Source organism: Ochotona princeps, chromosome 30 (assembly GCF_030435755.1).
Source record: "Ochotona princeps isolate mOchPri1 chromosome 30, mOchPri1.hap1, whole genome shotgun sequence".
Lineage (NCBI taxonomy): Eukaryota > Metazoa > Chordata > Mammalia > Lagomorpha > Ochotonidae > Ochotona > Ochotona princeps.
The window spans coordinates 4,244,877-4,256,914 of NC_080861.1; the positions used below are offsets into that span (position 1 = coordinate 4,244,877).

A 12,038-nucleotide genomic window follows, 5' to 3' on the forward strand; every position below is an offset into this window, starting at 1 on the left:
GTCTTTTGTCCCTGTGTCCTGTGCAGGGAACTTGGACCATATTGGCAACTCTCAGACTAGTTATGAAGATTGGATGCGATGATATGCATTAAATGAACTAATTCATAATACTATTTGGTGAATATTAATAATTTTCCTTTTTTGCTAGTGCTTTTGGACTAGTTTTGGATTTTAGGGACTAGGAGGCACTGAGGGAAGAAAGCAGGCTGAGTACTGCACTGAGCTCTTCAGCTGGTTGTTTTTCTAAGCCATTGCTATCATTCCGTTTAGGTGTTTCCCGTGCGTGTAAGTCCTTCGAGATGCGTCCGTCTGTTGGGATGCTTTTGGTCGGTCCCAGCTAAGTGACAGACTGCCCTCAGTGACAGATGGTAGTTACTAGAAGCAGATTTGGGGGGTGGGGGGCTTTTTAAAGTGTGAATGCCACTTGTTATGACTTTTTTAAAAGATGTATTTATTTATTTGAAAGGCAGTCACAGCGAGAGAGAAAGAAGGACAGAGAGACGGATGGAGAGGGTTTCCATTCTCCGATTCAGTCTCCAAATGGCCAGAGTGGCTGGAGCTGAACTGGTCTGAAACCAGGAGCCAGGAGCTTCTTGTGGGTCTCCCACATGTGCCGGAACCGAGCACCTGGGCTGTGCTCCGCTGCTTCCCCAGATGCATTAGCAGGAAGTGGGGTCGGAAGTGGAGCAGCTGGGATTCAAAGCCATGCCCTTATGGGATGCCAGCACTGCAGGTGGAGGCTTAGCTTTATGTGCCGCAGCACTGGCCTGTCTGGTTTTTAGGTCTTCTGGGGCCTGAGGGGAGTAAGTAAACAATCAAAGGACGAGGAGTAGTGTGCTTGTGAGTGGCTTTGGTCTCTGCTTGGACTGGAAGGAAATAATCTTCTGTGGTGCAGTGTGAGGAGTTGAGCTCTGGACTTGACTGTTCTCTGATGTTTTCAAACAAATTAGCTTTTTTATTGTTGTATTTATTTACATTTCATATAATATGTTAATATAGAGATTTTTCATAATTTTTCATATGTAATTCTAAGATAAAATGATATTTGATTTCAGAAAACACAATAGCTAATAAAAATTTTCAAAAACTGGTCAGGTTCAGTTTTGATAAATGCAAATCAAACAGTGGTTACATGCCATCTTTAATCTGTCCAATTAGGGAAAATTAATAGGCTAAGTACTACACAAGCTGGCCAGGTAAGAGGAACAAGCTCTCTTCCACATTGCTAATAGGAATATGCATTAGTATAATGTTGTGGTGAAATTATAAATATAAATATATATAAATAAATATACACACACAGGTGCACTTTTGCATATGTTCCCCACATCTGTACATTTTGTTTTTAATTGTATGTAAATTCATATTTAGAAGTACTTGAAAATGGGCCCAAGTACTGGGAAGAGGGAACAGTAGGTGTTTGCCTCGTGGCTTGGCGGCAAGAGAAGCTTTACGTGGCAGGGTCAAGTTGAGTGCGGGTAGGAGGGCGGACTGCTGAGCAAGGGACGGCCAGGCCACGCACTGACTAGGGTATTTGAAGGTATTTATTTGGCTCTGGACAAAAATGTCTTAAAGAAAGATGATCCAGAGCTTTTTTGTCTACACATCCGAGGACCTCTGGGCCGGGGACTGGGTCGACGAGCACCGGCCACGCCAGCTGACCGTGGAAGGCCTCCGAGCGGGCCAGCTGACCGTGGAAGGCCTCCGAGCGGGCCAGCTGACCGTGGAAGGCCTCCGAGCGGGCCAGCTGACCGTGGAAGGCCTCCGAGCGGGCCAGCTGATGGGTGTGGAACTGCAGCAAGGCACAGGTAGCTGCAGGCATGCATTTTACCAGATGAAGTAAGCGAAGTAGATCTTTTCTTAGTGAGAAAGTGAAGTGAGATTAACTTAGGATGATTATCTTATTTAGGAGCTCTTGCTGGTGATTAGAAAATTGCTAGTAAAATCTGTGGGTTTTCATAGTCCATTTTTAATCCCTCCTGCCATTCTTAATCACTCCTTCCCTTTCGGGAAGGTCCTAGCTTCCCGTCTTGTTGTAATGGATTTTATTTTGTTTTTCATGAATCAGTTCCACAGGCTCAGGGATTTCCCCTTCCGCCGTCCCCACTCCTCCCCTTCCACCGATTTTCCTATATTCTAATTGCAGTGGTATAGTTCTTCATCAACAGTCCAAGTCCGTCATTCTGCTGGTACAGTGTGCCATGACATTGTAGGTATAGGCCAGGGCAGACAGTGTAGCATCTTGTTATTGTCAAGATACGTAGAACGGTTTCGTTGGGGTTTTAGGGTCACATTTTGCTAATTGCCTGGGAGGCTACATGACTCACTGAGATTAGAACCCAGGGCTGTTTGAATCCAGACGTGGCGCCCTTGAAGCTTGTCTGAAGCTACTTTGCACCTCTTGTCTTCACCCTGAAGCTCAGTCTAGATTCATAAATGCCAAGGTGAGTACTGAGCTCTAGTTTACTTTGGATAATTCAGAACAAAAAGATCTTGGATACACAGCTTAGGAGTGGCATTTCTTAAAGCAGTTAGGACACTTCATAGTTGGAACTTTTTACAGCTGTTACATACAAATGATTTCATTTTACTGTGGAGTGATGATACTGTTTGTATGCCCTTGTCCTGTTTGTTAGGCATGCTATGCACTTTGATGAAGGTTATTATATAATTTCATTAGTTATTATTCTTTCTTTTAGGTACTTTTGGGCGTATTTTCCATGGGATTTTAGTAGATGAAAAAGATCCAAATAAAGAAAAAGAAGCATTTGTAAAAACAGTTAAAGGTATGATTTCTTTCTATGCATCCCGAGGTGGCTCGTGCCAGCACGTTTCTGTCTGATCTTCAGTGTGCCCAAATCTGTGTTAATTTAACTCCGAAAGACTGCCTTTATCAGAGATTTGAGATTTTTCTGATAGATGCAGAAAACGTAACTCTGGTGAAAGAAGGCAGCACAGACTTGTGGCCGTTACTCAGGCTTCAAGCTGCGTCTGCCTCATCGTTGCTGCGGCTCATGTCCGACTTTCCCGCAGTTAAAGCCCTTTGTCAGTGCGCCTTCTCCCTCGTACACTGCCTGTAGCTCCCCCCAATACTGAAGACTGTTAAAACCGTTTTAAAATGATTCTGTGTACTTCATTGGCTAGCCACTGGTTACCTTTCACATGCCTCTTTATTATTTACTATGTCCAGGGAGAGAGAGAGAATATTTCACAGATGTGGCAATAGTTGAAATTGCTGGCCCAAGGGGTGTGTATATTTCAAATTTTATGGATGTTTTCAAATTATTCATCAGAGTAATGGCACTGATTTATCTGCGTGAACATGTCTGTTTGTACATGTTTTTCTCTGGAGCCATTTTGAAGCATGAGATCTAATTCTTAATTTATTGATTTATAGAAATTTACTCAAAATTCCTGTCAAAATATTGCAATATTGTCTTTACTTGTATATGGCTTAGTTCCCAATAACAACACATTTGCAAGGCTTCATAATATAGGAATTTATTTAGGAGTGATATTTTAAATAATTCTTAGTTAAATCCTTTCTTTGTTTCTCGTTTCATAGTTAAATCTTTCACTTAAAGAAAAAACAGTTATTTATTTGAAAGGGAGAGAGAAAGAAGATCTTCTGCCTGTTGGTTTACTTCCCCAGATGGCCACAGCTGGCCAGGGCTGGCCGGGCTGAAGCCAGGAACCTCGGAACGCCGCTCAGCTCTCCACTGTGTGTGGCAGATGCTGAAGTCCGTGCGACGTCTTCCTCTGCTGTCCCAGGTTCACTGGCAGGGAGCTCAGAGGCACAGATGGCAGCTTAACCCGCTCTGCCATAATCCTAACTCGAATGTGTTCATTTTGAGTGAAATAAACACTTACCGTGGATACCTGATATGCTGATATGCACTGAAATGACAAGATAGCAATTTCTGAAGAGCAAGTTTTGTACTTTGTTGAGGGGGGAAAGTCATTTAGTTTTGTAAATCGGCAGCAGAATCATTGAAGCTTATGAAGTAAAATTTTTAGAAGATTTCTTTGTCATTTTATTTGAAAGGCAGACTTACAGAGAAAAAGATCTTTGCTGGTTCACTCCCCAAATGGGTTCAATGACCAGAGCTGGGCCAGGACAAAGCCAGCAACCTGGAGCGTCACCTGGTCTCCCACATGGGTGTGGGGACACAGTGACCAGGGCCATCTGCTGCTGCTTGGCTAGGCACATTAGCAGGGAGCTGGCTAGGAAGTGTTTTCAAGTTAAAGAATACATGGAATGTCTGAAAAGTTTGTTTATTTGTGAAGAATTAGGTTATAATTTTTAATAAAAATATTTGGAATATCACTGTCTATAGTTTAGCAAGATTACTTGCTTCAAATCACACACCCTGTATCCTAAAACTAATGACTGAACTTCCTGCCTCATTTGGTATTTATTCACCCCCAGATTTTTATTTTTATTTTTTTTTTAAAGATTTATTCATTTTATTACAGCCAGATATACACAGAGGAGGAGAGACAGAGAGGAAGATCTTCCGTCCGATGATTCACTCCCCAAGTGAGCCACAACGGGCCGGTGCTGCGCCGATCCGATGCTGGGAACCTGGAACCTCTTCCAGGTCTCCCACATGGGTGCAGGGTCCCAATGCATTGGGCCGTCCTCGACTGCTTTCCCAGGCCACAAGCAGGGAGCTGGATGGGAAGTAGAGCAGCCGGGATTAGAACCAGTGCCCATATGGGATCCCGGGGCTTTCAAGGCGAGGACTTTAGCCGCTAGGCCACGCTGCCGGGCCCTACCCCCAGATTTTTAAAGGCTAATACTTAGGTTAGGTTCCCATAGGCTCTGTAACTAATTTTTAAGGATAGTTTACATATTGTTATAAATATGAACCTTGAACAAGCAGTTTAATAAAAGTTGTTTTTATTACTTTTCTCCTGGTTGTTACCGAAACATTTCCCGTTAGTTCCACTATTTCTTCTGGGGTTTGTAAACATTCTGTGGATTGTTCTGAACTTGGGTATTACTAATTTGTTGTGAATGAGTTTTGAATTGACGAAAGTTTTGAATTGACAGAATTGGGTTGATTAGGGCTGGAAGGGGTGGGGAAGGAAATAATATTGATAAGAAAACACAATGTGGATACTGGGACTGTTCCCTAAGATAACATTTCTCCTGTGTGTGCTTGGATTGTAGTCGGTTGGTGTTTCTCTGCCTTACTGCTGAGTGTAATTACGACGTTCTTTCACAGCTGGGTGGAAGTAAGAGCAGTGCAGTGAGTCCTCAGTACGGCTGTGCTTCGCATGAAGGATGGAGAGAAAATAGAGCAGGGTACCGGGCGCGCAGTTGCGCAGCGAATGCCACGTGATTATCTCTGCAGTTCACTCTTTCGGAGTATTTTTCAGTTGAAGCTATTTGAAGTGTATTTTCACAAATTTGCTTTGCTGCATGCTGCAAATTTAGAGGCTTGCATAAAATGGGCAAAAAACAAGTTTTAAAAAATGTGTTTTTATTTGAAAGGCAGAGTTAGAGAGAGAGAGAAGTGGCAGGGGGGATATCTTCCATCTGCTGCTGAACTCACCAGTCTCTGCAGTGGTCGGGAGCTCAAAGCTCCGTGCAGGCCTGCCGTGTGAACGGCAGTGGTCCAGATGCGTGGGTCATCTCCTCTTGCTTTCCCAGGGGCGTTAGCAAGGAGCTGTGAGGGAAGTGGAGCAGCTGGGATTTGAACTAGTACCCATAAGGAATGTTGGCGTACCAGGAACCCGCTGTATTACAACAGTGGCTCCAAATTAAGTCCTTTAGAGAACATTGGCCTTTACCTTAGGCATAAGCAGGAAATTGGATTTGGCTCTTTAAAATTCGTAATTCTGTGCACAGATTATATAAATGGATATTCTAATATGAAATTCGAGAAATTGGAAACCTGAGTCTCATACAGTAAATATTGTGAAATTGAATTACATAAAATAAAATGCAATAGGGTTATTGATACTAAGTTCTTATTTTCCTCTTTATAATTGCTACATTGCTGTGAGTTTGGAAATAGGCATTTGTTTCCGCTCCCGTCATTTGTGCTCCTTTGTGACTTGGGCGTGAATGAGCTGTACTGTAGCGCCTTTCTCAGATGTGTTCATTTTGAAGATGGACTTCCCACCACTAAAAATGGAAAGATGAAGGCTGGAGGAGTCCAGGAAAATCCAATTTTCTTATTAAATGTATACAATTATTTTTTTCTCTATTTGAAATGACTGTATGGCCCAGTTCAAATAGGGATATACATTGAAAATTAACGTCTCAGAAAAGGTATATATGTTAACAAAAAAAGGGCACTTGAAATAAGCATGTAGAAAAAGGTGCAGTGAAATTACCTTTTGTTGTACTTGAGTCTCCTTCCTTACCAATTGAGAGATGAGTTAACTCTTAAATACCTGGGTGGAGGCCTCCATCCTATTACTGGTTTTCAGTCCTCAAAACAGCTTCCCAGGACCACACTGTGCCATAGTGAGTTAAGCTGTAACCTGTAGCATTGACATCTCATAGGGTGCTGATTCAAGTCCTGGCTGCTCCACTTCCAGCTCAGCTTCCCAGTAATGAGCCCAGGAAGCAGCGCAAGATGGCCCAAGTGCTTTGGCCCCCTGCGCCCACATGGTAGACCCAGAAGAAAGCTACTTCCTGGCTCTTGGCTTTAGGCCTGGCTCTTGCTCCAGCCATTGTGGCCATTTGGGAAGTGAACCAATGGATGGAAGACTTCTCTTTCTCTCTTCCCTTCTCCCTTCTTCTTCCTCTCTCCCTCTCTAATTCTTTCAATAAATAAATCTTTACCCCCCCAAATATATATATATACATATATATGTATGACCCTCCCAACTCCCAGTAGGTCACAATTTCACTATAAATTAAGTTATAGAAACAGTAATTTGGGTGTGTTCTGCCATTCAGTAGAATTTATTAAAACAGACACTAGTGTAGAGCAAATAATTCAATGTCTTTGCACATTCCTACAGAACTCTTCAACAAAAACTTTAAGAGAAAAAATTATTCTGAAAGGAGACAGTAATAGCAAGTAATGGAAGAGGGGGACCACAGGAAGTCAGTCAGATGTGAGGTATGTCAGCTGCGCTGCTGGGGGAGTGAGCATGGTGGTCGTAGTGCCAGCTCCAGGGCAGGCTGTGCTGCTCAGTGTCTCCTGGATGCCTGGCTGTACCAGTGCCAGTGCCAGCTCCGGGACAGGCTGTGCTACTCAGTGTCTCCTGGACGCCTGGCTGTGCCAGTGCCAGTGCCAGTGCCAGCTCCAGGACAGGCTGTGCAGCTCAGTGTCTCCTGGACGCCTGGCTGTGCCAGTGCCAGCTCCAGGATAGGCTGTGCAGCTCAGTGTCTCCTGGATGCCTGGCTGTGCCAGTGCCAGTGCCAGCTCCAGGATAGGCTGTGCTGCTCAGTGTCTCCTGGACGCCTGGCTGTGCCAGTGCCAGCTCCAGGATAGGCTGTGCTGCTCAGTGTCTCCTGGACGCCTGGCTGTGCCAGTGCCAGCTCCAGGACAGGCTGTGCAGCTTAGTGTCTCCTGGACGCCTGGCTGTGCCAGTGCCAGCGCCAGCTCCAGGACAGGCTGTGCTGCTCAGTGTCTCCTGGACGCCTGGCTGTGCCAGTGCCAGCTCCAGGATAGGCTGTGCTGCTCAGTGTCTCCTGGACGCCTGGCTGTGCCAGTGCCAGTGCCAGCTCCAGGACAGGCTGTGCAGCTCAGTGTCTCCTGGACGCCTGGCTGTGCCAGTGCCAGTGCCAGCTCCGGGACAGGCTGTGCTGCTCAGTGTCTCCTGGACGCCTGGCTGTGCCAGTGCCAGTGCCAGCTCCAGGACAGGCTGTGCAGCTCAGTGTCTCCTGGACGCCTGGCTGTGCCAGTGCCAGCTCCAGGATAGGCTGTGCTGCTTAGTGTCTCCTGGACGCCTGGCTGTGCCAGTGCCAGTGCCAGCTCCAGGACAGGCTGTGCTGCTCAGTGTCTCCTGGACGCCTGGCTGTGCCAGTGCCAGTGCCAGCTCCAGGACAGGCTGTGCAGCTTAGTGTCTCCTGGACGCCTGGCTGTGCCAGTGCCAGTGCCAGCTCCAGGATGGCTGTGCAGCTCAGTGTCTCCTGGACGCCTGGCTCTGCCAGTCTGCTGAATCCTGTTCTCCATCCTAGTATGTGAGCCAGAGACTTCAGAAATAGTTCTTAGTATTTTTACTGTTGCCATTAAAAACCATTTACTGCTTCCTTTGAAAAATGCTTGTAAGGGTACACTGTATTGAAATTTTTCTTTGGTTTTTAAAAAATTTTTTTGAAAACATTTTCAGTTTCACAGCACAAATACACCATTTAATAGGAATGTTCTACTCAAACAGTGGAAAAATCTTAATTGAAATAGTGATCTGTATAGGATGAAGAACCCTGGATTTTTGCAAATATGTGACAGTTAAATATTCTTTCGGTGATGCAAATTGAAGATATTATTAAATTGTTACCAAATTATTGTTTCAAAACATTGGCCTAAAAATCAGTTTCAGTTCTAATTTGCTGCTTTGAACCCCAAACCATGCACTTAGAAGTTAAAAATGGGTCTGGTGCAATGGCTTAGTGGCTAAATCCTTGCCTTACAGTCACTGGGCTTCCATATGGGTGCTGGTTTGTGTCGCAGCAGCTCCACTTCCCATCCAGCTCCCTGCTTGTGGCCTGGGAAAGCAGTTGAGGACGGCCCAATGCATTGGGACCCTGCACCCGCATGGGAGACCTGGAGGAAGCCCGTGGCTCCTGGCTTTGACTTTGGATTGGCTCAGCTCCAGCCATTGGGGAGTGAACCACTGGATGGAAGATCTTTCTGTTTCTCCTCCTCTGTAAATCTGCCTTTCCAATAAAATAAATTATAGAAGAAAAAGAAGTTTTAGTGCAAAAAATTTGAAATCCCCATATTGACATACCAAAGATGAATCTATTTGTAGACTCTTAGTGAAAGAGTAATACAAAGTGTATGTTCGTTTCAAAGCCTTGTTGCCTGTTGCTGCCCGCACCTGGACAGCGTGTTGCTGAGCCTGCTGTCCTAGTTGTTTTCTGAATGGCGTAGCTGAATTCCTTAGAGTAAGGCTGTAGAGTCTATAGAGTAAGGCTGAAAGCCGTGGTGGTGTTCTGTGCTCTTGTCTCATCTCATAGCGCCTGCCTCTGTCTCACTGTTTTCCCTTATTGGTTTTTGTAAGTTCTATGAAGGAGGGAGGAAAGGACATTGTCCTTTATGCCTTAGGTGTTGAGGCCATGTTTCCCATCTGCTCTTGCTTTCCCTCCTCTATTGATTTCTGATTTTTACGTAGAAGTTTCTGTAATAGTTGACCTGTCAGTACAGAAGAACTTTGGCTCTGTTTAGATTTAGCTGTAACTTGCTGTGGAAATCCACCTTCAGTCCAGGAGGAGCGTTTGCTAGCAGCACAGGCTGTCCATTCCCTGTGTGCAGTGTGGTCACTCAGCTCGCTTCTCTTCTCTGTCTAGATCAAGCTTCTGAAGTTCAGGTGACGATGATGCTCACCGAGAGCTGTAAGCTGCGAGGCCTTCATCACAGGTGAGAGGAGGAGCCGCCACGTCTCCACGCGGAGTATGGGAGCGCTCAGGCTGCACTGTTGTGCAGAACACGAGCATGACTTATAACGGAAAGCTTTTTGCAGTAGCTTCGTTTTTTTTAATGTAAAGGTGAACTGAATGCTCTTTGCACAACGTGTGCAAGCACAGTGAAGTGTGAAGATACAGCACACAACATACATCTGGATCAGAGCTCTGCTTCCTAGAGACGGTTCATGCATATTTATGAGCGTATCTGTCTTTTTCAGAAATAGTGGGATGATACACGTTTGCTAAAAATGTTACGAAAGTTTGAACGTACAGAATAGCAAAGACTAGAATAATCAACACAAGTAACCCTGTCTCCTGGATGCAGTAATGATGTTTTGTCAAGATGGCTCAGTGTGTGTGTGTGTCTCCCTTCTGTGTAGCTCTAGGTATACGTATTTACAGACTCGTATTTGTAGCATGTATTTTAAAAGAAGAAAAAATAATAAAATAGGACTTAAAAAATACTGTGATTTTAAATAAAACTTGATATCAGTCTTGTTCACACAGCTGTGATGGAAGCTAATTTTTGAGTCAAGATTAATAGGGGCAAAGATATTTTAATTTTTGAAGAACTATGTAGCCAGCCAAATTTGTGTGCATACTAATAATTTGGTCACATATGCTTACAAAATGTAGTGGTAGCCATCTCCTGGAAAGGTGTTTGTGAATTTTCTAAAAAAAAAAAAAAAGGTAACAAAGATTGATGCATGCAAAATGCATCATGTAATTTTTAAAAAAGATTTATTTCATTTTTTATTTGAAAGAGTTAAAGAGAAGAGGGAGGGAGGGAGGGAAGGAGGGAGAGAGAGAAAGAGAATCTTCCATTCTCTGGTTCACTCCCCATATGGCCACAATGGCTGGAGCTGAGCTGATTAGGAGCCAGGAGCCTGCTCTGTGTCTCCCATATGGGTGCAGGGTCTCAAGGGCCTGGGTCATCCTCCGCTGCTTTTCCAAGCCTTAAATCAGAAGTTGCATGGGAAGTGGAGCAGCTAAGACACAAAGCGGCCCCGTGTGGGGTACAGGATGCTGGCGGCACAGGCGGAAGCTTAGCTCGCTGTGCCGTGGGGGCGTCCCTGCACGTGATGTGTTTTAGTTTCTGTGAACTTGGGCAGTTACTTGAGCTCTATTAAAGCAGAAGATGAATACGTGGAGCTTTATTTTTGAATTTTGTTAATGCCTTGATTCATGTTCGGAGGCATTTGAGGGTTTAAAAAGTTGTCAGCTTTACATACATAGTTAGATCAGTAAAATGGTAATGAAAGTGAAATTTTTGGCATGAGAAGTCCAGCAGCCAGGCCTCCAACAGGCATTTAAATGGCATGCTTGGGTTGCTGGTGGCAGCTTAGCCCAGTGGGCTGCAATGCTGCTCCCCCATTTTTTTCTACAAGAAGACACACTAGTGTATTCCAAATAAAGGGGGCAAATATGCAGAACCCAAAGGGACCTAGTTAGTGAAGCTAAAAAAAAATAGACAAAAATAACAACACTTAATGTATTCAAGGAAAAAAACTTGGATAGAGCACTGGAAACCATAATAAAAAGCACAGATTTCAGAACTGGAAAGTGAAGCAACATTGGTGAAGAACTCATTAAGTAGGTACAGCTTGCTGCTTGGACAGGATCAACAAACAGTGCCTTCTATTGAAGGATTAAAATCACGACTGTGAAGAAAGGGCAGGCCAAACACTGTTCACGTCCAGAGGACATGTTTTCAGAAGACAGGAAACAGTGCTATAAATCCAAATGCAGCCGCTCATAGGAAGGACAGGAGACTTGACTGGCACTGCGTGGAAACGGATTTCCAAATGATGAATAAACATCAACGACAAGTTAGAAAAGAAAGCAAACCAAGAACCTTTGGCCTAATGAAAAGTTTCCTCTTGGCTTCCTCTGACACAAGCTCAAACCAGTAAAAATGGTTTCATTAGAGTTTCCCTTTTAAAATATTTTAATTAGCAGCAATTATACATATTCATGGGATGCAGTGTGGTATTTCAACACAGGAATACAGATGCACTGATCAACTCAGAGCAATTAAGAGGTCTGTTTCCCCATATTGTTACTTTATGTTTGGAGCCTTGCAGCTAGCTCTAAAGTATAGAATAAATAGGTCATTGTGAACTCTAGCCATGGTGCGCCAGGAATACTAGAACTTGTTAGATCTGTGTAACTGTTGAGTATGCTTTATCCAACCTCCTCCAACCCCTTCACAACCCCTTCACAACCTCATTGATGTCAGCTGTCTTGTCTAGCTTCTGCGTGGAGAGATTACGGTGTGCAGTGTATTCTGTTCTGTGTCCAGCTTGTTTCTCTTCCGATGTTCTCAAGCTCCATTCATTTTCCTGCAAATCAGAATTTCATGCCATTGTGCATATACACCATTTCTTTACACATTCATTTGTTGGTAGACACGCAGGTAGATGCCATCAAGTGTTACTTG

At 44.2% G+C, this 12,038-nt stretch overlaps 1 protein-coding gene across 2 annotated transcripts in view; it reads left to right on the forward strand.

Moving 5' to 3' along the window:
- Window positions 1–12,038, forward strand: part of RYK (receptor like tyrosine kinase) — a 62,831-nt gene that overhangs the window by 33,508 nt on the left and 17,285 nt on the right. For both annotated transcript variants that reach the window (XM_058657090.1, XM_058657091.1), the window contains exons 9-10: window positions 2,700–2,786; window positions 9,482–9,551. In XM_058657090.1, coding sequence (XP_058513073.1) covers window positions 2,700–2,786; window positions 9,482–9,551 — 157 coding nt within the window. The remainder of the gene's footprint in view (window positions 1–2,699; window positions 2,787–9,481; window positions 9,552–12,038) is intronic.